The sequence below is a fragment of the Lagopus muta genome, chromosome Z (assembly GCF_023343835.1).
Source record: "Lagopus muta isolate bLagMut1 chromosome Z, bLagMut1 primary, whole genome shotgun sequence".
Lineage (NCBI taxonomy): Eukaryota > Metazoa > Chordata > Aves > Galliformes > Phasianidae > Lagopus > Lagopus muta.
Genome location: NC_064472.1, coordinates 64,538,591 through 64,565,442, shown reverse-complemented (window position 1 = coordinate 64,565,442; position 26,852 = coordinate 64,538,591). Strand labels below are relative to the sequence as shown.

Genomic DNA, 26,852 nt, shown 5'->3' with positions numbered 1-26,852 from the left:
GGATGCAAAAAAAAAAAATACAGTTGGTGAAAGTTTTCAGCTGACAGTTAGTTTCTGTCACATTTTTTTCTCTGTTGGTATAAGATACAATGAATTAAACAATACCCTTAAGCTCACTGATTGGAGGTCAATGCCTTCAGCCTGAGAAATCTCTTTATTATAGGCCAGTGCTGGTTAAGATAATAACAAACTCATTTGGCTTAGAAAATACAACTTCTGAACTGTATTAAGCTTATCTAAGTTGGAAAGGAAATAACAGCACCAGTTCTGTAAAATTGTGCTCACTGCAGCAAAATAGTATCTCCCTTTGTACCTTAGGTTTTTGGATCAGTGTGTGAACAAAGAGTGATTTTATAAGACCATTCAGATATTTTCCATCTTTCATTATGCTGATAGGTTGGACTGACATTCTGCACCCCCACACATACAGGTGAGACCTTTCTGATTATCCTCCTAAGTGGAGAACAGCATGCTTGGTAGGAGATGCTGTTTTGGCAAATGTTTTTGAGAGAATAACAGCACTTAATTTGTATGGAGATAAACAAAATAATCACTCCAGTGGTTTTAAATCAGCTAGATGGCCTCTTCTCATGTCCTGAGCTATCTACTGCTATGTCCCAAAAAAAACCCAAAACAAAACATAATTTGTGAATGAGTGATATTAAATGGTCATTCATCTCTGTATGCATCAGCATTTAACCTGTGTATGGGTCTGGTCAAAGCCAATGAGCTCTAACAGAAACATTTCTGATCGCATCGCTATGCCTGAAAAACGAAAAACCCTTCTTGTGCCATATTCATTGAAAACAGGGAAGAGCTCTCCTTACATGCAGGAAAACATAGGAGATTCCTGCCATCTTCCAGCCAAGTGTCATGTCTTTTTTTGACATTAAGGTTACACAGGGTAGGTTTGCACAGTTATTCTTCTGTTTGTCTTAGAGTCTTTGCTTTCAGTGTCTGGTGGTTACATCATCTCTTTCCCTGGCATTTCACATAAGCCCTAGATTTCAATGAAAACCTTTATAATGGAAAGGTATGCATTCCTAAAGTTCAAAAAAGAAAAAGCCAAAACCAAACCGATAACCAGCTCCTGAAAGTGGATCAAGTTTGGTATACCTCATTTCAAAATTGTTCTCAGGTAGTTTGATTTCTGGATAATGAATAAACTTCTTGGTTTGCAAACAAACATCAGTAACTAATACAAAAATTGATGGGGGAAATGCATCGGAGACCTGAGAAGTTTAAATCAAGGGCATTACTTTTAGATTGACCTACATACTTTGGTTGAAATTGTAACAATTGCCCAAATTACCTGTGGGCTCTGTTTTTTCTTTTCCTGAGTAATTCCCTTTCATAAGACAAGTGCAGCTATTCTGTGTAAGCATCCCAGGAGCTGCCCTTTCTCCAAGTTTCCATGGACCATCCAGTGCTGCCCTGAGTCCATTGGTCAATAGTATCAGTCTTCATCAAGAAGAATGGAGAATTACCATCGGCATCTCAGGTGTAAAGAGAACATCGGTGTTGATGGTGGGATTTTTTTACCCTTCCGTTTTAAGTTTGCTTGGAATTGTTTTCATGCTTATCCAGGACATGGGCAAATACCCCTTCTTCTTTGATCGACAGCTTTACATTGCATCTTAATATACCCTGCAGTATGTTTCTTCTTTGATCCCTAGTAATTGTAGTAAACCTTTTTCCCCGCGTTGTTTTTGTGGCCAGCAGTTGACTATCAGTCATTTGTTCACATCCCTGACACCAGCAGCACTGTAAGATAGTGCTCCTTAGTCCTGTGTGGGTTTCCACTCACGCTAGTGGCAGAGCTCTTTCTTTACACTGAGCTGTTGATTAAGACAAGTTTGTGTTGTTGTCACTGAATGCATTGAGCAGTGTGGATCTGTATTGCTGGCCACTGAGTCCCATTGCATTTCTGGGGCTCTTCTTGTCTGGCAGTGGTGGATGGGGCATGGACCTGCTTTTCCTCTGTAGTGTCTAGGAGTGAACGCAAGATTTATTTTCCACCTCAGTATTGTGTTTCACGTTCTTAATAGTCAGACAGAGTTCTTCTGTTTCTTTTTCTGGGTATTTTATGGCTCCATTTTAGGTTGCTCAGTTTCTCAGCAGCTTATCTTTTCAGTTTGAATGAAACTATGCTTACAGCGCTTTGTGGCAGCTAGTTTCCTTCTTTTTAACACTTGTTCTCTTGTTTTTATTCCTAGTGCTTTCCTGTCTGCCTCCTTCGACAGCAAACTTAACTCCCATTCATATTTTCTTCATACAAATCTTAAAAGTTCTACTGCATATCTCCAGGGTTTTTTACAAAAGGTTCTCTGCTGACAGGTATCTACTTGCTCTGCTTGATGCCTGCAGAGTTGAAATCAAAGTCAAAAGAGTCAAGCCCTTCTAAGCAGTTGAAGTAACTTTATTAAGCCCATTAGTCTGTACATTCACCCAGACTTCCCTCATGGCTTAGTAGGAAGAGTCGCTTCTATTTTCTGTAAAACTGTGCAGTTGTTTCCTGTGCTGCCCTGAGCGCCCTTAATATGATTTGAGTTAGTGGTAGTGAATTGTTTTAGTGAATTGCCTTGGCAATAATCTGCTAGATTATTTCAAGCAACACAAGGTACTCAGAGAAACCCACATTCCTGTTGGTGATAGTTCACTCCGATAACCCCTGTGCAGACTTACCCTTGGCAAGCCAATTCTATCCTAGTACGAATACCAGTATGGAAGGACAGTACTGTGTTTGTCTGGTTGATTCCAACTGCAAACTTAGAAGCTGAGGCTTTGTTTGAAGGAGCCCAGCTTGCTGCTAGCAATTCTGCTAATTTTTAATAATATGTTTACATGAGAATGGTAAGCTAAAATTCTATAAGGACTCTTAGGTTATTGTCTAAAGCACTTACATATAAGCAAATGTTTTCCCTAGTCTATTGCTTTTTAGACTGTGCAGAATAGGAACTTCCTCCAAAAAGTTCTTGAACAGAGAGAAACATAAATTGAGTTGCCTTTTTCTGTCTCTTATAAAAATTTGTCTGGTGGTATGATTCTGTGGTTCTATGGTTCTGTAATGAAGAGCATGCTGATTTAACAGCTGAGTCTTCTTACAGTAATAACTTGATAAGAAGCAAACTCTCACCCAGCTGAAGTCACTGTCAGCCACTGATACAGATGCAAAAGTTGTGAAATGCCTTCTTTCAACATCTCAAGGTTTTTCTGGACTTCTCTAGATCCTACCGTGTCTACAAGATGATGAGGGAGGATTATTTGCAAAAGCAGTGTCAAGTAGTAGATTTGGACAGTGAATTTGCAGATAGTTTATAATGGTCACAGTGCTCCTTTTGCACTCTACAGTGAAAATCAGTATCACAGGCTCCTCTCTGTTTGGAGAAGCCCACTATGTTCAGCTGTTACTGTCATTTTCTTATGAGAAAATACCTCCTGTTGTGACTAACACTGAATTTCTTATCTTGGGGCTTTCTTATGCCATCCAGTTTTATTCTGAGCTTTGCTCCATGGGACCAAACTCATTATAATGGACCTCATCTTCCCTCCTGTCATCCATCTCTCTGACAGTTTCCTGCTGATTTATTTCCTGCGTGCCAAGATGTGCTGGGAGGTGAGGTTTGGCAACATTCTGGTTTTGTCAGGAAGAAAAGGTGAAAGGGTTTTAATACTGCACAGAAGCAGAGACCTAGTTTGTATCCATCAGCACTGACAGCGTGGTTGCATGCTCATTAATACCAGATTGGTGCACTGTGAGTTGGCAAGCAGTGGTAGATCCATCTGGGTAAAGTGGTGGCCCTGTGTCTGTGATTCTGCTGAATTCACTGAATGTACAATCTGGCTTATATATGGCTTTTTTGGCAGCTGTAAAAGGACAGACAGTACCTGATTCAGCACACAGCTTGCGAATGTAGAGTTAAACAGTGATCTTCTTTTGAAAAATTTTCATTTATAAATATGCTTAATACCTGAGCAGTGCATTGAGACACACAGCTATGGTACCTTTGATCCAAGAATTGGCATGCTGAAATATGAATTTATATTGACACTGAGACAAAAACCTAGCTTTGATGAACTCTGTTCTTTATGGGAGCGCCATCCATGCCACTGAACCATTAGCTCAGTATTCCTTTTGAAAACTCAGTCTCGACTGCTTTCATGGCAGCTGTGCTCTCTGCAGAAGTCATTAATGCACCTGATTGGAGGAAGAGATATCTCTCTGTGGATATGCCTGTCAGGCAGTGGAGGGCAAAGAGCTGATCTGCATTTGGCTGCTCTTAATGATGAGACCAACTGGGTAAGAAACATGCCTCAGGCTCTCCTGTGCCTAAGATGTAGGGCTTGCACATTTTTTCGCCACACTTGTGTGGTGAAGTGAATGTGGGTTTAAGCAACCTAGATTTCTTGAAATACTGGTTTCAACTTGTTAAGGAATAGTAAATGGGTCCTGCCACAGAGCTCCTGTTGTACCCCCTCTGTGGTCACAAGAAGGCATAGACTGACATCATTTCATTAGATTTTTCAGTTAAACTAGTAATAATTTTCTGAATCTTAATGTGAAGTTTATTTCTTTGCATCACATAGACGGCACAAGCTGATTGAGCTGGTGGAGAACACAGCCAGCTAGTTCTGGAGGCCTTTACAGCACAATGGGGCTGTCAACCAGGTAGTGTGTGTGTCTGTGATCCTGGTACGTATGTCACTTAAAAAACAGTAACTGGAGATGGGATATACACTGGTGTACAGACTCCTGGAATTCAAATTCTGAGATACTGAACAGAAGCTTGCAAAACTGAAAGAAAAAGCACAGTGCAGTCTTCCTGTGAAAAAATCAGATGTGCAGGAGACAGTGGTGAAGATAGGAGATAAAGTTGCTTGAAAGTGGGAGACAGAAAACAGAGAGAAAATGAGAGAGGAAGTTTAAAAACTGAGAAAATACAACTGAAGAATGGCTTTGCAGCATAACAGGTGAATGTATTCTGCAGTCACCAAAAGCTTGTTAAGAGTGTCCTCTAAGGAAGGAAATTAAGGAAGGAAATGCTGGAAGACAATGAGGCACTGAAGGCTGCCTTACAGGAGGAAGAGCAATCAGGAGTGAAAATCAGGGGCTGGGCACACCTGCCTGCTACACTCCGCTGGTGCACACGTGCATTGGTGCAGCAACTATAAGAGACTCAATCAGCAGTCTGTCTTCTGGTCTAAGAGATGGAAATCCTGACTGAGCAGCTGGCATGAAAAGGTTTAAAGGGACTGTTAGAATGTGTAATCTGTAATCTCAGTGATTACTAGATCACCTTCCTGAAAGAGTGGTGATGGAAACAGGAGTGGGGGCCTGTGGTTTGAGTTATTCCACTCCATCCTCTGCCAGAATCATCATGAGACCTGGCACTCCTGTTAATGAGGTACTGGGAATCTTTAAAGTGAATTTTGGAGCACCCTTTGAAGGTCTTAAAAGGAGATGTGCAATCAGAGGCATACTAAGTTGTTAGGCCACTCTGACTCCAGAAATGTAAGAGGGCTGGCTCACAAAAGTAGGTCTTTAAATCAAAAACAAGTGCACTCACTGACTTCTTAAATAACAGGAACTCTTTGCCTTACCACTTCTGAATGAGAAAATGCTGTGCAAGCTCTCAACTGCAGCTTCTCAGTGGGAAGCTGCAAAAGCTGTGTTAGATGTGTCCCCTGCAGCAACAGATCATCGTTCTGAGGAGCCCTCTTGATTTATGTAAGCTTTGAAAGGCATATCAAAAGATGAAAAGTTTTTTTTGGAATGAAAATTACGCCAATGAAAGCGTATTTGGGTCAGAAATGATTGTCAGGCTTTGTCTGTGGTCTTCTAAACCAGTAGTTTCCAAAGCAGGGTGCAGGCATCTCAAGGGAGGCACAAGACAATCCACTGGGATTAAGAGGAAAGTATTTTCTACCACTAATAAATAGAACTTAAAAAGAAAAGAAAAAAAAAAAAGTTTATTTCATCCTTGTCTCATCCTTTTCTGATTTACTTATCTGTATAATTTATAGTGGTACATCCAACTAATTTGTGAATAAGTGTAGTGGAACTGGACACTGTCTAGCACGGACAGTGATATCTGCAATTAGGATATTCTGTGGAAACAAATACTGAAACGGAATGAGAGGTGAAGATGTGACTACAAGCTGACAGAGATGCTCATGCAAGCTTAAGAAGCTAGGGCACTCTGATCTCTGATATGCAGCAGTCCTGCTGCAGGACCCAGTGGCACTGACCATAAGAGGCAGCCTGGAAGTAGAGCCACGTGATCCTGAACTGTCCCCTGGACAAGAGCTTGCAATAGTGTGCCTTTTGCAGAGAGAATGGAGAGCAAAGCTCAGCAGGCATCCCATCCTGAGATAAGCCCTGCATGTAGAGAAGCAAAAAATACACATCTGTGGCTGTAATGCTTCTCTAGCGCACCTTCCAGAAGCTTTTGGAAGAACGGGTCTACAAAGATTAAGTTTTCAGAATTGAATCAACACAACTAGAACAAGGGAATCAGGCAGAGTGCAAATGATTGAGGTACACAGTCTACATTCTTTACAATCTTTGCTATTTTTGACCTCCATAACACAGAAGAGTATGCTGTCCATTCCAACACTGCAGATTTTAACACTCCCTAAGTTTGTTGTCAGGTTCCTTTTTTGTTTCTGTTATCATATACTCATAGATTTGAAGACAGAAGTGCCGTACTTTTTGTATAGGTCATGTTGTCATGACTGATGTGACAGCAAGCAAAAAAAACATGAACAAAGGTAAGGTGGAAATGCTGACGTAATTTATATTTGTGTTGAACTCAAAACCAGAGCTTCTTTTTGTGAGAATAGATGTAATTCCTATTAATAACAGTGGTCACAATTATTAGTTTATTCGGCTACAAATGCAGTGTTTCACCACATAACTTACTGAAGAAAAAAAAAAGATATGCAAGTCTGTGTGAGACAAGTGTTTTTGTGCATTGGTGAAGTGTGATGCTTAGAGCACTACAAGCAGCGATGGTGAATCAGCCGAGTCTAGAAATGATTGCTGGGGTATCTTGAGTTTTTAATAGATTACTAATTGACATAGCTTTAAAAGGCTGTGACTGGAATGTGTGTGCCACTTTTTAATGTTGTACTGGGAGTATTTTAAAAAACACTGCATAAATTTGTGGCCCTTGGATGGACAAAAAAAAAAAACAGATGGTAGAAGCTAGTTTCCTCTGCAATGCAAAACACTCTGTATGTGGTGTTCCAATTTGCTGGAAAAGATTTGTTTGGTTTTTGATAACTGATCAATTAATTTCAACTAATGATCAAGTAATGAGGATTGCAGTGTTTTAGAGCTGCAAGCTGTGCATCAGCAGTGAAGGGCTGCTGAAGAAGACACTGTTCTTGATGGTCTCTTTAAAGGGATGCCAGTAAATAGCACAAAGCAACGTAGGTACATTTACGTGCAGCTGTCAACTGCTAGTATTTAGATGGCTAATTGTAATTTGACCAGGTGCAATTGTAAATCTATTCCATTTATTTCCAGTCATCATTTGCAATGCAGTTTGTCCATTCCAGTTGTATTTGGGTGCATACCAATTTATGTGCATGTAACTGCTCACAGCATATCATAAACATATAATGAAAGGTTTATATCTAATAAAAACTGTGTTAAGGAATGTGATTTTAATCAAACCTCACTGTAAGAGGTGACATATATATAAGAGGTGTAGTCTCAGCTACAGGAATTTCAGAATTTGGCTATGTACTCTGTAGTTGTCATTTTAATGGTAACAGTTTAGTTAGTTGTGCCCTCTGCATTGTTTGAAAAAATCAAATGCTTAGCACGTCAATGGCCATGTAGGTTCCTCTGAGACCTGCAAAGTTTCTGTGAGACCAAATCACACTGGCAGGAGCAAGGGCCTCGTAGAGCACCTCTACTTGGTCACATTCATGAGCTTAAAGCCATTGGAGGATTTTCAGTAGTCTTCTGTACCAAATGCTCAAAGATTAAACTTTGTCAGATCTGCTGTCAGATCTGTCATGGCTTCTCCTGGCATGCCTGGAGCTTTGTTCTGGTCTTTTTAGTTCTAACAGCAATTGTCTAACGGAGCATGAGCTGTTACTGAATCAGTTTTGTCTTAGCTTACTTCTATGTGATCACAATACAGTGCTTATTTTTATAATAACATCTCTGTGTTTCTCTGATAAGACTGTCAATTCTTCATTCCTCATAGACTGGACTGTCTGGGAACCGAGGATAAAAAGTAGCATAGAGGAGAACAGAGGTATTAAATGAAAAAGCACGAAGTGATAACAGGTGTAAGAACTACAACCAGCCAAAATAGCATTGGCCAGTTAAAGCATTGGTCTCTGAAGGATTGCAGCCTTGGCAGTGGTTAAAATTGGTTTTACACATTACAAAGACAGCAAAGAAAGAATATTTAGAATGTGCCATAAATAGTGAATCTGAACATCATGTGGAATTGCAGACAAGTGTAGAACAAGTAATGTGTAAGCCATGTTACAAAAGGTATTAAAATAAATTCCAAAGGATCTTAGACCATGGAAGTGTAAGCTCCTGCTATCAGCATTAATGGCTTCCTCTTGGATTAAAATTTAGTACACTGATAGCTTGCCATAACTCTCCCTCCTATCCTAGTCAAGAGCCATCACTATAGGGTCCAGGGAGTTTTGTGGTGAACATAGCACCACAAAGAAGGAATGAGCACTGCAAGCTCTATAAAAGATACTAACTGTTCTGAAACATTCTTCTTATACTTTGCTAAATTTTCATCCTTCTCTTTTTTTTTTTCTTTTTTTTTTTTTTCTTTTTTTTTTTTTTTTTCCCAGATCTGAATTAATAGTAATTACTTTGTAAGTCTGTTAAGATGTCATATAGTCTAGCAGGGAATTTCTAGCTTTCCATCTAGGTAGTGTTTCTGAAGCCCACATAATGTCTGCAAGCTGTGGACATTAATTACAATCTACAGGTTAAACATGATTCCGTTGGATGTATCATGGGCAGATAGATAAAAAGGAGAATGCAAAACACTCAGGACAATTTCCTGTGATGGAGTCACCATTCCTGATAGTGTGGATGTCAGACATCAGGGGGAAATTCTTTACCCAGAGAGTGGTGAGGTACTGGAACAGGCTGCCCAGAGAGGTTGTGGATGCCCCGTCCATGGAGGTGTTCAGGGCCAGGTTGGATGGGGTCCTGGGCAGCCTTAGCATTAAACATGGAGGTTGGTGGCCCTGCATGTGGCAGGGGGGTTGGAGATTGAAGATCCTTGAGGTCCCTTTCAACCCTGGCCATTCTGTGATTCTGTGAATGTGGCACTGAGGGACACAGATTGTGGGCATGATGGTGATGGATTGATGGTTGGACTTGATCTTAGTGGTCTATTCCAACCTTAACAATTCTGTGATTCTACAGTTTGTTTATTTATTGTCTGTGGAGTGTTCTCAGTTTTGCTTGTTACACATCTGGTGTTTACTATTAGCTTAACATGATTTTGAGCTGCAGTTTGGCCGTGTAAAAGAGTGGATTTGGGGCCCTGAACTTCAAGAATACAAACTTCAGGCTATTTAAGGAATTTCTGGATGAGTTCCCCTAGGAAACTGTCCTTAGGGAGAAAGGATCTGAACAAAGTTGGCAGCACTTAGGGATGCCTTTCTTAGAGCTCTTCATCCTCCAGAAAAAAAAAAAAAAAAGGCAGTTTTCAATGCAGTATTCACCTACTGAAAAAGGCTGGGAAGTAAAATATAGCTCTCACCTGATTTCCTTCCCTTTAGATGATCTGCTTTACATGCCCTCTGTTCATTCCCATGCTCATTCAGCATTCCCACTGTTTCATTTTTACATTAAGACATGTTAGAACACTCCCCAAAGCACTGGTTCCCTCAACTGTTGTAGCAGGGAAGTGAAAGAGGTCCAGATACTTTTGCGAAGATCTCCACCTGCAGCCTGAGAGTCGCTGGCATTTTGCACAAGTGTCTTTTTTCAGATAAAGAGGGATGTGCTATCACTTGCTCAGTAAGAAGTGTGAAAGGGACCTACAGGCTTCTGTTGAAATAGTCCAGAGATTCTCTGCTCATCCCTGCCCACTGGATGGATTGCATCTGCATTGAAGAAATCAGGGAGAGGGGCAGATGGGTGCTAGTTCTGGCTGCATTGTAACCCCTCATGGCACCAAGGAAATTTCTGCTGGTTAGTTTAAAGTGAAGTTTAAACGTTCAGTTCCTCCCATGGTGGAAAGCTGCAAAACCAGGGTGTAACTCTACTCATGACTGCACTCGTGTGCTGAACCGTGTGGCATGAAGCAGGTGATAGCAGAGAAAGAGGCACTTGTTAATACTAGGCATGAAATCTTCTTTGTTTGAGACTATGTTTTGTTAACCTATACTCAAACAGAAATTCAGAACTAAAGAAATCAGGTGCTCCAAAATAATTCAGGAAGTAGCTTTTATTTTGACGTCGTCATTGTGTTTTTATCGGCTGTTTATAAACTTTGATTTAACAAAGAAAAAATTAAGCTGTTCAGACTTTTAAGTCTCATGCCCGCTCTGATCCTCTTCATCCCCTTGCCTATGTATGGTTTACAATCTCTTCTGAAGACCTTGAAGTGAAATATTCATCTGTATTCTATTTGAATTTATCTTGCAGGTATTTTTAATAGAATCTTTAAGGTTGGAAAGACCAGTAACATAATCTAGTCCAACCATCAACTCTTCCCCACTGTATTACTAATTTTAACCTATCCCCTTTGAAATTGGGTGAAGTAGTTGTACAGCTGGAAAGAATGGCCAGTCCTGCATCTCAAAGGAACCATGCAAAACAATTCCAGCATCTATCTTAATGTCCAGAGCATCTCATTCGACTGAGATGGTAAAATAAGGTATTTTGTGAACAAATATTGAATGATATAATCACAAACAAAATGTGAATTTTTAATGATTCATAATTTTTTTGTACAAATCTCTAAAGGGCAGAGGAAGGAAAACAGTTACATTAAATCTTCCAGCTAGAAACAAGAGAATTTCTAAACCTCTAAATGAACTGAGGAATAAATGTATTTTTTGTTCTTGATTCTGTTTTTTAAGGTTTCAAAAATACATTTCTGGTCCTTCCTTTGTGGAAGTTGTTGGGGGGCAACATAATTTTTGGTGACCTGGTTTGTTCAGCACAGCATGAAATCCTTGTAATAAGAGGATGAATTACATCATTTATTAAAATGATCCAATTAAAATGCAGTGAAGACCTGAAAAAAAGTCTTGCTTGGACTTGGCCTCAGCATGGAGCATGCATTTTTTGAATTATGTTTCTAATATCATCAGTCACTAAACTATTTCTGTGCATAACTGTGAAAGCCTTTTACAAATTAAGGATCATTTATTTGTGTTCTTGCTGGCACATAAGCAACCAATACTTTTTAGAATAGCTCAATAAATTTTGATGGAACAGTTGAAAAGGGTGTTTTGAGAAGAAAAGATGAACACTAGGATTTCTGGAGTGAAATGCGAGTTTTGCATCTGAATAAGGGAAATGTATTTGACAGTTGTCAACGGTTTATGGGCTGATTCGGCCCGGTTCCATGACCAGGAGGGCGGAGGGATCTGCGGATCTGCGCCTCCAGGAAAGGGGAAACAGGGGAGCCCAAAATACTTGAAAACAACAGCAATAATCTGAGGTGGAACAAAAGATTTACTAAATATAGTATTAGCAAAATACAATGAGAGAGAGAGTCTGTCTGGATGGTAGATAGACCTCACCACAACGCTGAGGTGAGAAGTGCAGTCCAGTTGAGTGACTGAAGAAAAGCAGACGGCGAAGTGCAGATGGCAAAGCGCAGATGGCGAAGAGCAGGCGAAGAAGAAGGATCAGGTGACCTTGCATGGAGTTATATCCCCTAGCTGACCGCAAAGTCTCCTGGGGAAAAGTAGTTCTTCTCGTTGGACGAACATTCGGCAGAAGTCAGCCCCCCCAGTGCATTACATGATGTTATGGTGTCTAATACTGATGACCAAAAATCATAAAACCATGACAACAGTTTTTGTCTTAATTTTTTTTTTTTTCCTGCAAATTCCTGAGGAATTTGGCAGGGATTACAAGAATTGTTTTCTCTAAACTGATATCTCCTTATTATAGAAGACAGAATTTTCAGACCATATAGTTTTCCAGGCAGAATTCATGATGTGGTGTCCTGGTTTCAGCTGGAATAGAGTTTTTTATCTTCATAGTGTTTGGTTATGGTATGATGTTTTGCTTTCAGAAGAAAAACAGTGTTGATAACACACCGATGTTTTACTTGTTGCTGAGCAGCATTTCACAGAGCCAAGGACATTGCAGCTTCTTGTGCTGCCCTGCAAATGAGGAGCTGGGAGGAGGCAGAACCAGGACAGCTGACCCAAACTGTCCAAAGAGATGTCCCATACTCTGTGGTATCATGTGGAACAACAAAACGGGGGAGTTGGCTGGAGGGCAGCTGCTGCTCAAGGACTGGCTGAACATCCACTGAATGTTGCTGAGCAATTGTGTGGTGCATCACTTCTTCGGTAAATATGTATATAGAAATATATAATTACTATTATTTCTCTCTTATTTTGCATTGTTGGATTCTTACACTCTGTATTTCATAACCATGTTGACATCTTTCTCCACAAAGTCATCTTCTTCTTCCACCTGGTGGCCTTGATAAAAGCCTGAGGAGCAGACAGATCTATGTTTTATCTATCAGGGTTTCCTAAGAGTGTATCAGTGCTCTGCAAGCAGAGACACCAAATGCAATGGAATTCTTTTGAAGGCTGAAATGAAGTCACAAGCTCTTCCTGTACAATCTCAATGAGCGGAGAGGAAATATTTGAATATTTAAAAGGAGGTGGAAGGTAAATAGATGAGGCCAGGCTCTTCTCAGCGATGTGTGGTGATAGGACAAAGGAGCAGTGGCCTAAAGCTTGAACATGGAAAGTTCCATACAAAGATGTAGAAGACATTCTTTGTGGTAAGAATGATGGAGCACTGGAACAGGCAGCCCAGAGTTATGGTGGAGTCTCCTTCTATGGAGATATTCAAGATGCAGCTGGATACTTACCTGTGCCACTTATTGTAGACTAGCTGCTTTAGCAGAGGGAGTGGGCTCAGTAATCTCTGAGGTCCCTTCTAGCCCCTGAAATTCTGTGATTCTGTGGTTTACTTTTCAGCCCAAGTCTTGTAAAACTGTCAGCTGTGGATAAAAACAGGTCTTGACCATTTTCTTTGTAGATTCTGCAGATGAGACACTGACATCAGCTCCCTGTGCAACATTTTAAAACTGGTGATTAGCACAGATGTGAGTAGAAGATCCATTTCTCTTGCCTGTGCTTAATCAGTCAGCTGCAGTGTTGGGCCTTGAATATGCTAGTTTTGTAACTCCAGACTGCTATATTTTCCTTACACAAAACATACTACTTTTATCTGCAATTCAGATTTCCTTATGTACATAAACTGTTACCTTACTGCTTACAACACTTACCATTTTACTGCTATTAATATCCTTAGAAATTCAAGCTTTCCGAATCAGAGGTGCGGGAAATAACCAGTGGCATTTTGCACTTACTCAGAGATGTTTACAATCCCAATTAGTGTAAATCAAGATGAAGTGCCTTCAGGTAGATGGGTAAAGGCCAGAAATAGTCTTTTTATTTTGCCCAAGGATAGCACATGGCTGTTTCACTTAGATTCATTTGAAAGTTTGAAGGAATGAAATTATAGCTAGATCAATTAGCATTTTTTAGTTAATTGAAAGTTAGGAATGGGAATGGGAACGGTCTCGTTAACTGCCTGGATAAATTCAGTGAGGTTTGTTTTGCAAAGTCTGTTCAATGTTTTTAAAGAATCTCATAATGAGTGTTGTATTCGGGTTTCTACCTCATTTATCATGCACTGCTAATCCTTCCACAAGAGAGAAGTTTAATTGGTTACAAGTTCTATTCCCTGGGCTCACTGATGCAGTATCACATTTTAGGAGGTATTACTCAAAATAACCTTCAGTGAATGATAAACTGAATATTTTAGCAGGGAATTCAACACCTCACCACATGAAACAAATCAACTGTGATGACACTTTCAGATCTGCAGGATAAGGAAAGATTTGGAGGTGTGTGATAGCTGAAAATAAGGCTGATGGCTGTTCCCTATAGCTTCCTGAATATTAGGATGTGTACCTGCTATTTACGCAACTCCAGTTTTGAGTTCTACTTAGGCAGCATCTGCAGGTGAGACAAAGCGAAGCCCATCCCTGAAATTCTAGCCCTGTGGCATGGTTGTAAATTCTGTCATAATCAGCAGTGCCACTGGGATTTCACTCTCCTGCCTGCAGCTAGAGGTTACTGCAAGGCCCCTGCTTAGCTGACCCTCCCACTTGAACTCTCTTGAAGATGTAAGTGCTACAGATTCCCTATCAGCCTGCCTGTCTAAAGAGTTTATACTGCTACTTATCTTTCAGGAACCAGGTGATTTTCCACATGAAGCTAGTAGCAAGGGAAAATACCTCTTTGAGAATACTGAAAATCCCTGGCATTACTTCTTGTGAATCAAGCCCTGCTTTGGCACAAAGGGTTTAGCAAAATTGTTTTAGCAGGCGGGTAGTCCAGGAATCGGGATGGTTGTTCATGAAGTTGACTTCATAAGAGTGTTATTTGTATCGACGATCATCAGATTAGATTTGCTGTGAAAAAAAATTGCCTACATATACTTGTTTAGTATAAAATGGTTAGCTAACACAAGCATAAAGGTATTAAAATGTGGCCTCTGTTAGCAGAAAAGGCTCAAAGCTGTTGTCAGGTGCTCAAACACTGAAAAATTGTTTACTGTGTCAGTAAATGTGTTTGGGTTTACTTCATGGATCAGTAGGGGTTTTTTTGTTTGTTTTTCAACGTGTTTGGTAGTATGAAATCAGTTTTTTATCACTGGCTCTATAAGGGCATTAAACACTATCACTGACGGGCCGATTTCTTTGAATGGCTATAGCTGACACAGAAACCAAGCATTTACTTCCTTGGGAAATTTTAAAATAATTTTTTATTCTGATCCTGAATATTACTGCACCTTATTTACATCCTCTAAACTGTCTCATCTGTTCATCTTCTCTCTTCTGTGTTCCTGCAAACTAGGAAATCAAGAGTGCTTTAGGAGGCTGACATCAGGCAAGTCTTAAAATTTACACACATCTGGTTATGATCAGCTACTAGGCAATTTCTCTCTTGACAAGTAAGTACCAGATGTGACTGAAACATATTAGTTGGGCTTTAGTTACCAGTAGGCTGGCAGCGTATTACTGGCTCTGGTAGCTCCAGTATCTGTAAAAATTTGTCTCCCTGTTCATGGTGGATGTGCTTAATAGCACTTCCACGGTGGGAAGCCAGAGCTGTATGTGTATCTTCCTTTTGCCCAAATACTTCTTCCTGACCTTTTTGAAGATTGGAATGACATTGGCAAATTCTCCTGTTCCCCATGAGGTTTCACAGATGATAGACAGCTGACCTGTAAATGCACACTGCTGGTTCACGTCCAGCTTCTTGTCTACCAGGACCCCCAAGTCCTCCTCCACAGGGCTGCTCTCAAGGAGATCCTCCCCCAGTCTATAGAAATAGCTGGGATTTCCCCGGCCCAGGTGCAACACCTTGCGTTTGGCCTTGTTGAACCTCATGAGGAGCCTCATGAGGAACCTCATGATGAATTTCATGAGGGCCCACTTCTCCAGGGGCCCATCCAGACCCCTCTGGGGTGGCTTCCCTTCCCTCCAGCAGATTGATGGCACTGTTCAGCTTGGTGTTGTCTGCAAACTTGCTGAGGGTGCACTCGATGCCATCGTCTGTGTCACTGATAAAGATGGGGAGGAGCACCGGTCCTAAGAACGACCCCTGGGGAACCTGTCGCCTTTGTTTTGGCGACCCTGGCTGAAGTCCCCTTGTGAAAGTGTTCCGACAGCCCCGGTCAGTTTCGCACGCTTTTCATGACACCAATATGGTGAGCGGCAAAATGGCGTTAATTGCAAGGAGCACACCCTTCTTAAAGCTTTTCCCATCCCTTAGGGCTACTGCAGTTATCTCTGACCAATGGACATGTGGCATGTCTTGTTTCCTCCTTATTTGGTCTAACCTGTTCTTGTCTGTTATCTTCAAGACATTTGTTGCTATGGTTTCTCAAGGGTCAAGGGGCTCTTGTGGATCCTGGCGACTGCCACAGCCCATTCAGTGGACTACATTTCCCCCTCCCTAAGCACAAGCCAATCTACTACAACCTGAGAGGACCCTAATCGCGAATACTCCGAAATCCCTGCATTACGCCTATACATGCCATTGCCCTCTCAGTTAATTGTTGCCCCGTTACATTGCAATGCGCCAAATAATCCTATCCTAATAACCCTATAACCTATTAATATAAAAAGCTATAACCTAATAATCCTAATGTCTTAAGCGTGAGTTCTAACTAAAGCTATATACTGCATTCTTAGACGATGCTGATTCGTTCGTCTTAGCATTTGCCATATGAATCATTCAGCATACATTATACTTATCTATGTAATATACCTATATATCTATATACCTAATATAATATGACTATAAGCGTAAAGCATATTAATGTTAGATCTAATACAACTATAACTGAATACAGAATGGAGTTAAACAGAGTTAAACATCCGTTACAGCGCGTACACGAACCCAGTTACAATCTTTTGAGAAGCCTATGGTATTTCAGTTGTTGATTACTTAAATGTTATTGCAGACAGTTGATGAAGCAAGGTACACAAATTAGATGCAGGTTTCGCACCACTGAGCAGGGGGAGGTCCTATCCCGTCACATCCCGAGTCCTCGCCTTCTTTGCCTGCCACAAAATCTCTCCCATGCTCAGTGAAACCCTGCTCTGTTATATCGCGAAGTGCCTGGTAGTTCTACCCTAACAGCCTCACAGCCTACTGGCCTTAAGATGAGTTACAAGAGGCGATGTAGTGTATCCTTAGATAATGCTGAATCGAGTCGGGACACTCGCCTCAGCAGCGCCACATCTTAATATATATTATAACTATCAGTACTAAGCATAATAATGTTAAACCTAACACAACTACAACCGGATGCAGTACAGAGTTAAATATCCCTGTCGCTGTGGGGGACCATCCAAAAAGTACTTCCCACCAGTGGTGTTCTCCGTCCTTCTTTACTCTCTCTAGGACATGATGTATCTCTTTCGTGTCATAGTGAACAGTGATCAAGGTTTTCTGTCCATTGTCTCTGACATGTTTCAGCAATTGGTGCAGGTCATCATGTTGCAAAAGCTTCCTTACTAAGTTCCTTCCTTGGTAATCCGACGCGAGATTCATCCCGCTTGGAGTAGGTGATAGGTCTTCAATCACCGTGTAATTAGCCTGCAAGAACTGATGTGATGTCACCGACACTTAATAATTAAAGCCACATCCTACAATACTAGTAAAGTTATAGACAGAGAGATTAGAGATTAGAGTGATTGCTGATAGCTTTAGTGGCACTATCTGTGCCCAATATATACCAACATTGTCTCATGTACCTGTTCGAGCGTACCTCAAGAATAACAAATATTTGTTCAATAACAAGGCAGATGTCTCAAGCCTTGAGAGCATTGCTCTCACAAACCAACCCATATGGAATTGCTTGTTCTCCAGGCCTCAATCTGGCCACCTGTCCATGAAGGGAACCCATTCTGATGCCCACAATGTATACTGCACTGGCTTAAGCACCACGCACATCAGATTTGTTACATGAGGAAAGAGAAGGCCTGATTCTGTCAGGACTTCTAATGCATTTAAAGTGAGGAGTGATTTCAATTCCCGTTTCTCTGCACAATCTATCAGGTGTGTGATGCCTTTCGGATCAAGAGGTACCCCTTCCGGGCCTCTGTTATCGTTCCCTACTATCAGGAAGGTCTCTAGTGCTCTTCCTTCCTCTATCAGGCTAGATCTAAACTTCCCACAATCTGTTAGTGCATCTCTCTTAACTCCCAAATGCAAATTCACCTCTCTCCTTTCGCTATCCTTTTCAGTCACAGCTGGAACCTGAGGGCTCCGCACCTCTCCCACTGTGCCCATCTCCCTTTGATCAAGCACTGACTGTTGTAGAGGCTTCTGATTGGGTGCATGCGCACTCAATCCTGTAAAGGGATATGTGGGTCGAGTCAATGGGTCTGAACACTGTGGCAGAGAGTGGGTCCGGAGGCTATCGTTATTTCTTTCTCCATCGGGTGCAACCTGAGCAGAGGGCGCCGGCCGGATGCCACCTACTCCTTCAGGTGCAATTAGGGTGGACAGTGCTGGCCGGACACTATCCTGCCAGCGCCTGTAACTTACATCGCTTCCCTTTCTCCCTGCTGTTTTTTCTTTCACTGCCTCCTTAACTTTTGACCAATCCGTACCCGAGCCTTGCCCGTAGTCCCCACCCCCCTGGGTGTTACTGCATTCCACCTCCAGAGAGGAGACAGCAAGTGTCCCATCCCAGCTCATTTCTCCCCCTGCTCCCACAGGTGGTGTTAGATTACAGAGAGACAGCGGTTGTCGTGGATACAGTGAGGGGGTTTCAACGACCTTGGATTCCGGCACTTTAGCCGTTTTGCAAGATAAAAGCGGAGACAGTTGAACGCTTTCTTCTACTTGTTTATGCGAAGCTGAAGCCGAGGGGGGGGCGAAGGGGGATGCCGAAGGTGCGGACGAGATGTTAGTAGTCATAGCTGAGGGCATATTTACGGTGTTCTCTTCCTCAGGGGACCTGCAAGAAAGTACGCTCCCCGCACACGTAAGCATGATCCTGCCGAAGGGGCACTCTCCCATTGCCATGGTTAACGCCACTGTGGGCGAGGGGCTCACTGAGGTACGGGACCCCGACCCGGGGTAGGCGGAGTTGCATTGGCTGGTCCATTTGGTGGTCCGGGGGAGGGGCCCTGGACCTAAGGCACCCTCCCATCCTCGTTTCCCTGCGGCACTGTGACAAACTTCCGACATTGGCGCGCGGTGTGCCCTGATCTCCCGCCCAAACGGGTCCCTGTCCGCTGATCTCCACCGGGAATGCCGTATAATCATCCGAAAGGTCCGCCGCTCTCATCTCCTCCCTTACCCGGCCCCAATCGATAAATAAAGTCCCTTTCCCCAGATTAGCTGGGAACGTGGCCGTTTGGGAGGGCGTGTGGGAGGGCGGAACGGGTGGTGGGGGCAGAGCCGCAACCATCAATCGCTCGGCCCCTAAGGGCGGAGCCGCAACCATCAATCGCTCGGCCCCTGAGGGCGGAGCTGCAGCCAGCAATCCCTCGGCCCCTGCCCCTACCCCTCCCCGTGTAGGATCCTCCCCCTGACGAAAGCCATGCAAAGAAGGGTACTGGAGAGGATACGGGGGCGGAGCCGTCGGCGATGATGGCGGCTCTTCCTCCTTCTTTTCCGATGTTGACGTTTCTGGCGTGGTCGGTGCCTCTGGCGCCATCTTGTCTTGGGGCAGATCCTTGAAGGATTTGGGAGTCGTCCGGCCGCGGTGACTCCCCCCCCCCCTCCCCCCCCCCCCCGGATCCAAACCCAACAGATCTCTGGCAAGGTTTTTGGCAGTCTTTTCTTCCCTCGCCGCCTTCAAAGCCTCCCGAATCAGACCCCAAAATGTAAGCACCAATACCCCTTGGGACGACATAGCTCTCTGAGCGAGCGCTAATGTCAAAGAGTCCCACTTGCTGGAGTCATAAATCTCATAAGGAAAAGAGAGAAGTCCCTCCTTTTCAAGAAAAGAGAGGACCGCGGCCACCTCCTTCTTAGAAGGGGCAGTTTTCCCGCAGTATGTTTTACAAGCTTGATATACTACCTTAATGACGGATTCCATCGTTGCCCAGGGAAATCAGACCCTCCGCGACCTTCCACGAGCTACCGTGGTGGGATAACTTTGAAGCGCTGCTCTTAGCCCCAGGGGATCAGCCCCTCCGGCTGTTCTGCCGCCTTACCACAGCAGGCTCCTGCGTCCGTTCGGCAGCCAGCTGTCACACTTCCACAAGTGGGACTTCCTCACACGGGGCACCATTTGTCGCCTTTTTTTTTGGCGACCCTGGCTGAAGTCCCCTTGTGAAAGTGTTCCGACAGCCCCGGTCAGTTTCGCACGCTTTTCATGACACCAATATGGTGAGCGGCAAAATGGTGTTAATTGCAAGGAGCACACCCTTCTTAAAGCTTTTCCCATCCCTTAGGGCTACTGCAGTTATCTCTGACCAATGGACATGTGGCATGTCTTGTTTCTTCATTATTTGGTCTAACCTGTTCTTGTCTGTTATCTTCAAGACATTTGTTGCCATGGTTTCCCAAGGGCCAAGGGGCTCCTGTGGACCCTGGCGACTGCCACAGCCCATTCAGTTGACTACAGGAACCACCACCACCACTTGTGGCCAGCTCCCACCCAGACACAGAACCGTCAATCACAGCCCTGTGGCTGCGACCAGCCAACCAGCTCTTAATCCGTTGAACAGTCCACTTTTCAAAACTGTCCCTCTCCATTTGAGAGAGAAGGATGTGGTGAGGGACCATGTCAAAGGCTTTGCAGAAGTCTAAGAGGGTGACATCCATCACCCTTCCCCCACACAGTGACTGCCGTCACTCCATCATAGAAGGCCACTAGGCTTGTCAGGCAAGATCTGCCCTTGGTGAAGCCAAGATGCTGGCTGTCTCGGATCACCTCTTTGTCTCCTACGTGCCTTAACGTGGTAACCAGGAGGATCTGCTCCATGATCCTCCCAGGCACAGCGGTGAGGCTCAGCGGCCTGGAGTTCCCCGGGTCATCCTTTCTCCCTTTCTTACAAATGGGAGTAACGTTTCCCTTTTCCCAGTCACCGGGGATTTCGCCCGACAGCCATGATTTTTCAAACATGATTTGGAGTGGCTCGGCACCTGCATCAGGCATATCCCTCAGAACCCTAGGATGCATCTCGTCTGGCCCTATGGACTTACATACATTCAGTTTCATCCGGACGTCTTGGACTCGTTCCGCTGTTACAGTGGGACGGAATCTGCTCCTCTCACCCACACCGAGAGGTTCAGGGTCCTGGCAGATGTGAGGAACCTGACCAGCCATGAAGACTGAGGCAAAGCACTTATTGAGCACCTCAGCTGTTTCCATGTCTGAGGAAGCCACTTCCCCGTCCTCACTTATTGATGGGGGAACACACTCCTTGGTCTGTCTCCTCCTGCTTATGTGTCTGTAGAATTCCGTCACGCTATTTTTCACATCCCTTGCCAAGTTCAGCTCCACTGATGCGTTGGCTTTCCCAATCCTATCTCTACACATGCAGACAGTGTTCCTGTATTCTTTCCGTGCTGTACAACCCTGCTTCCACTTCCTGTACATTTCTCTCTTCTCCATCAGTTTTAGCTGCAGGTCCTTGCTCAGCCATACTGGTCTCCCATCTCCTCTCGCTCCATTTCTTCTGCTGGGGGATGGAGAGCTCTTGCGCTGGCAGAAGGGTGTTGTTATGGAGCTGCCAGCTGCAATCTCTTCCTGTGCCCTTAAGGACAGTTTGCCAGGAGATCCCATCCAGCAGTTCCTTGAGCAGCTGGAATTTTGCTCTCCTGAAGTCCAGGGTGCTGACTGCTTTTTTGCTAAGCCTGCATTCCTCCAGATCACAAACTTTTAACAGGGCATGGTCACGAATGACAGCTCAGGCTGCCTCCAATCTTAACTTCTCTAACGCTCACCTCTGCACTGGTGAGCTCCACATCCAGCAGGGCGTCACGTCGGCTTGGTCTGCCTAGTACCTGGACGAGGAAGTAATCCTCAGCAGACTCCAGGAATCTCCTGGGTTGTCTTCCACCCGCCATGCTGCTATTTGAGCAGATAACCGGGTGGTTGAAATCCCCTATCAGTACAGGAGCCCACGAGCGCAGCACCTCCTGCAGCTGAAGCAAGAAGGCCTCGTCAGCAGGCTCCCCCGATCAGGTGGCCTGGAGCACACCCCAACCACTAGATGCGCTTTACTGGACCGATCCCTGACTTTCACCCATAAGCTCTCGTTGTGGTTTTGTGATTTTTCTTGTTGGTATTCCACATCATAACATCACGGAAAGCAGTGGGAGTTTGAGAGTTAATGTCCTGGTTCTGCGGACTGCCTTTTTTGGGCATTTTGGTTCTCAGGGGGGAGGGGAGGAGTGGCATTCCCCAGAGGACTTCTAGCCTAGAGCAAGAAAGGTGGAGCTGCTGGCAAGGACACCGGCCTCTCTCCCTCTCATGGACTGTGGGTCAGGGTAGGGTCTTTGCGGGGCAAGCTCATTGCCTGGAGGAGAGCATGGTAAATGTGTGGTCTCGGAGACTGCCAGGAGGTAAGCTGGTCTCCAGAGCGAGGAGGGAGAGCACTTCTGCGCCGTCGTGCACAAGCTAACAAACCCACAGCGGCAGTATGCTGTGGGTGCCGCACACATGCTGCCTTTTCCTCACTGCACCTGGTGGGCAGCGATGCATTGGGACCCTCCCATAAGCTTTTCCTAAGGCGAGGGGTGTGGATGCAGTTCCACTGCCCTGGCAATTCCGATGCCGCATCAGCTGCTCTCACAAGAACTGTTGGGCTGCTCTGTTGGCTCCTCTGTTGGAGGCTTGGAGTTCCTCTGGTAATGAACTGACCAAAACCTCCCTGTACCTTGCAATCAGCTGCTGCCGTTCTGGCCGGGACGGCTCTGAAGCAGCTAACCTCAGCAGTCAAGGATTGTGTGAAGTATTAGATTGTGTAATCTTGCATTCCGATACCATGCTTAGGAAATTGACTTTCCTCCTCAGATCACTGCTGCTGTTTTGTTGTTAGGCCTATCTCCCACCTCCGTACCCTTCCCCCCTTCTCCCCTTCTCCCGTTTCCCAGGATGTGGATCTGTGGGTCCCCCTTTCCCATCATTAGTCAGAAAAGGGCTGGACTGGCCTGCAAACTGTTGACACCCCTTTTTTTCCAGGCTGCTGGGCCTGTGGGCATGCTGTCCCCCTTCACGGACACAGGTAGATCTAAAGATAACGCCACGACAACCATCTGGGAAGGTGCTGGGGAGAAGGCGACCCCGCGGTCTCAGCTCCTAACACTGCCTACTGCAGGACAGAGACGAGTGAAGCCAACATGTGGGGAGTGTGTTGAAGGTGTATTTTTTTTGAAAGATGGAACCACAACCGTCACGCGGGGATGGGACGTGGGTGTTTCCATGCTGTCTTTGGGACTGGTTGTGGGGGTGTCTTCTCTAATGCTGGACCTGGGAGCGGCTTTGTGCCCGGGCTGGTCCACCGAAGGATGAAGGTGGTATGTGTGGACTCTCTTCAAGGTTTTCTTTGCCGCTTGAGACCACAGCCATCACGATGGGATGGGACACAGCTTCATCAGCGCCGTCTTCGGGACTGGCTGTGGGGCCGTCTTCTTGGATGTTTTGCCCGGGAGTGGCTTCGTGCCCGGGCTGGTCCCCGCTGCCTGGACCGGCTCCCACGGCCTCGTCGGGGCCGGCTGCGGGAAGTGGAAGCGCGACGCCCCAGTGGGGATCGGCTTCGAGTGCGGGCCCGCCCTCGTTGCCTGGATTGTCTCCTGCGTGCAGGCAGAGGGGAATCCCTCGAGGACCTTGATGGTGCTGGTCTGGTTGAGGTGTGGGTGCCGCTCTGAGCACCTCGAGGTGTTGTACGGCTCCCACCACGTTGTCTTTGGGGCCGACTGTGGGAGCCCGAGGCCCGGCCTTGCAACGGGGAGCGGCTTCTTGTACGGCCAGTCTCCCGCTGCCTGGGACGATTTGTGGCTGCAGGTGTCTGGGATGTTCTGGAGGACCGCGTGGTCCCCCGTCTTCTGGGCCTCTGGGAGGAGGTCTCAGCGCCTGCAGCTGGTGCCCGTCTTCTCCCACCACGTCCTCGGTGCTGCTGACTTGTGTCCCGCTCCTCAGAGAGATGTGAGCGGGTGGTGGTCTGCTCAGTCTCCGTCACTCTGGGCTGGACGCTGAGCTCAGGCAGCTGGGAGTTGCAGGATGGGCTGGGAGCTGCCTGTGTAGCAGGACCAGAGCTGCTGCTGTCTTCAGGTCCTGCAAAGACGGGGGAAGGCACCGGTACCTCCTGGCTCGAAGTGCTGGGGCTGGCAAGCTCGGCGCTGGTGCGGGAGGCTGTAAGGAGAGACAGGAAGCTCAGCAGGATGAACATGCAGCCCCAGGGCAGGACAGGCTGCCATCCCTCATGGGGCAGAGAGACTGTGGCGAGCCCACCCTGAGCACCTTGCTAGGCCTTGCCGGCCCCAGTCCCACGGCACGCGGCTCTTTGCCTCTTACCAGTGCTCCTGCCAGCGCAGCCGTCGCACTCCCAGCCGTTTCTGCCAATGTCCCAGAAGGAGCAGCACCAGTGCGCGCCTTGTGAGCCGCAGGAGCTGCAGACGTACAGCTGCCAGAGCCTGGGGAAGCAAACAGGTTGTGGCTGTGAGGACAAAGTGAGCCAAGGCAGGGAGCAGCCAGCATGGCTCTGGTGCTCCGTCTTTGCTCTAAGGATAATTCCAAGCCTATGGTGAGGCTGAGATCCCACGCAGAGCCCCAGAGGACTGCGGAGGTCACTCACCCCTCCTCCCTGCCTCCTCGGTAGACGCACGGGTTGGCATCGCAGCGACTGTAGCTTTGTCGCAGCGGCTCGTATGCTTCATCGTCCCACCAGGATGGTAGTCTGCCAGAGAAGAGAGGGAATCTGATGAGTCTCGGGTGCCCCAGGTGTGAGGCAGATTCAGGGCATCCCTGCTCATCTCCCTTGATCTCATTCCCAGCTTCTCCAGGAAGCTGAGACCAGTGCTCGCAGGATGGCCTGCCAGGGCCAGGGGCAGTTCCTGGGCAGGCACAGCACCTGTGCCTGAGTGTCCGCAGAGCTGGGCAGAAGAACACCAACCTGATGGGGATTTGGATCCCCAGCGCGATCATTTGGGAGCGGAATCGTCTTTTTCCTCTGCAGACGGGGCAGAAGAATAGCATGGTGGCGGCGTGCAGGGCATGTTTCTGCAGGACAAGCACAAGCGTGAGCGTGAGCGGGGCTGGCTGCTGCAGAGCACCAGCCGTGCCCACAGGGCGAGGGGAGGACTCCTACCCTGATGCAGCCCCGGTGGAACCAGGCCTGTTTGCACACCGGGCACACCATGGTGTGGTAGGACGTGCTGTCCCCCACGGGCTCCAGGCAGATGACACAGACGGTGTTCTGCGATGGAGTTGCCTCCGCTGCCTGCCGAGGGCGATGCTCCCAGCAGAAGGACCTGCGTGGGAGGACAGAAGGAGTGGGCATGGTGAGAAGTGCTGTGAGGAGGACAGAGGACCAGGAACAGAGCGCCAGGCCTGGGCTCTGGCTGCGGCAGGATGCTGGAGGTGTCGCTGCGGGTTCCTCCCTGCTGACAGCCCTCACCTGTGCTGCCCAAAGTGCTGCGTGACGCATTCCCCGTCCTCAGCGCAGGGCAGGTGGAAGCTGCGCTCACAGCCTGTGTCCGCACAGTTGATGGCAGCTCCCCTCTCGCCACAGACAAAGCAGTTCTGGAAAGAGCAGAGCAGGCCCCGTTAGCGGTGGGCTTGGGGCCTCGGCAGCCAGCCCCACTTCTCCGGGCAGGGCGCAGGGTGTGGGCACCGCTGCCTCACACTCTGCAGAGCTGCCTGGCAGACGAGGCTCATCTGCTGTGATGGGACGATGTCCCAGAGCTGGCTGGAAGGGCCGCGATCGCTTTCTTTGTGTCCCGGCGAAGCCGGTGCGAGCCTCTGCCGGCACCAAGCTCCCCGTTCCGTTCAGCTCCTCACCTTCTGGCCTGCCAGCTGGACCGTGTGCTGGATGGCGCCAATGGGGAAGCCAAAAATTTCGCCCGCTAGGCTTCTCCGCTCCAGAAGCCCATTGGCAAAGAACTGCAGGAGAGAAAAGAGCGGGATCTCGTGAGGCCGGAAAGGAAGGGAGCATGCGTGGCAGGAGCCCTATCCCGTGAGGGAACTTACCAAGCAGAATTGGTGGGCACAGAGCCCACCGCTGGCAAATGTCTGCCCGCAGATGTCCGGGTTCACCTGTGCCCGGCCGCACAGCACGCACACTGCAGAGGAAGGAGAGAGCAGCCGTGAGCAGCGGTGAGCACGTGGCAGGGCCGGGTGTTCCTGGGGGCCGTCCGTCCCCAGGGCCTGCTCCGAGCCTGCTGTGCCGCCGGCTGAGGGGCAGGGCTGGAGGGGGTGGAGGAGAAGGGGACACTGCAGGCCCAGCAGCTGCAGCGGGCAGCCACAGCCCGAGCCGGGGCTCTCACCTGGCTCCCCGGAGTCGGGGGTCTCCTCCTTCTTCTCCGCCATGTTCGGCATCGACAGTGAGAATCACAAGAATCACAAGGTCGGAAACGACCTATAAGATCATCCACAGTGAGAAGCAAGAGAGTCAAGGAAGTCCGTCCTCTCTCCACGCCTCACCAGGCTGAAGTGAGCAGGGCCCCGGCCGGCAGCCTTTGCTCTGCTCCCGGCCCCGCGGGTCACAATGGCCACCACTGTGACATCACGGTCACCACCTCACCACCAGGCTGAGGGCGCGGCAGGGCGGCGGCTCCTGTGGGCAGCGCAGGGTGAGGGGCCCGGTGCTGCCAGCAGCAGGGGGCGAGGACGGCCTCCCTCAGGCCTTTTGCACCGTGCCCGTGCTGGGACGTCGCAGCACAGAGTCTAATAAAGGGCTGCGGGTCAACTGCACAGCTGGCATTTCTCGCGTGTGCATGTGCTGTGTGCTGGCCGACTTTCCACGGCCTGCTGGTGAAGGGGCAAGGTGTTGACCTGAGAAAAGAGGAGGTCTGGTGACCTGCGAGAGGGAATTCCTCACTCGGAGGGTGGTGAGGCCCTGGCGCAGCTGCGCAGAGAAGCTGTGGGTGCA

The 26,852-nt window shown here is 46.7% G+C and overlaps 3 protein-coding genes across 6 annotated transcripts in view; 1 reads left to right on the top strand and 2 right to left on the bottom strand.

The window, feature by feature from the left end:
* The window catches only part of LOC125687406 (uncharacterized), a 212,757-nt gene extending 194,025 nt beyond the window's left edge, over positions 1-18,732 (bottom strand). The window contains exons 1-2 of the mRNA XM_048932534.1: positions 18,534-18,732; positions 17,188-17,420 (exon numbers count right to left, since the gene is read on the bottom strand). Of these exons, the coding sequence (XP_048788491.1) occupies positions 17,188-17,420; positions 18,534-18,732 (432 nt within the window). The remainder of the gene's footprint in view (positions 1-17,187; positions 17,421-18,533) is intronic.
* PLPPR1 (phospholipid phosphatase related 1) overlaps positions 1-26,852 on the top strand; it is a 159,042-nt gene that overhangs the window by 37,515 nt on the left and 94,675 nt on the right. The window contains exon 1 of one of the 4 annotated variants that reach the window (XM_048932421.1): positions 12,458-12,543. The exons of 1 other annotated variant lie outside the window; for it this stretch is intronic. The gene's annotated coding sequence lies outside the window, so the exon portion shown is untranslated. Of the gene's footprint in view, positions 1-12,457; positions 12,544-18,843; positions 18,863-22,597; positions 23,124-26,852 lie in introns of those variants that run through there. 2 more of the 4 variants (XM_048932426.1, XM_048932422.1) reach the window with 2 other exon arrangements.
* LOC125687334 (PHD finger protein 7-like) lies at positions 23,259-26,299 on the bottom strand. The gene is made up of 10 exons (XM_048932416.1): positions 26,248-26,299; positions 25,952-26,043; positions 25,763-25,864; positions 25,380-25,504; positions 25,071-25,233; positions 24,876-24,982; positions 24,558-24,659; positions 24,278-24,396; positions 24,048-24,115; positions 23,259-23,771 (listed from the first exon to the last, which is right to left on the bottom strand). The coding sequence occupies exons 1-10, from the start codon at positions 26,297-26,299 to the stop codon at positions 23,358-23,360; spliced, it is 1,344 nt and encodes a 447-aa protein (XP_048788373.1). The 3' UTR covers positions 23,259-23,357.

What these genes read in the sequence shown, in the direction of transcription:
- LOC125687334 (XM_048932416.1), bottom strand. Translation starts at nt 26,299, where the DNA reads ATGCCGAACATGGCGGAGAAGAAGGAGGAGACCCCCGACTCCGGGGAG. An exon ending in TCCACCGGGGCTGCATCAGG is followed by an intron (nt 24,983 to 25,070) that starts GTAGGAGTCCTC and finishes CTTGTCCTGCAG; the next exon opens with AAACATGCCCTGCACGCCGC. An exon ending in CGAGGAGGCAGGGAGGAGGG is followed by an intron (nt 24,397 to 24,557) that starts GTGAGTGACCTC and finishes TTGCTTCCCCAG; the next exon opens with GCTCTGGCAGCTGTACGTCT.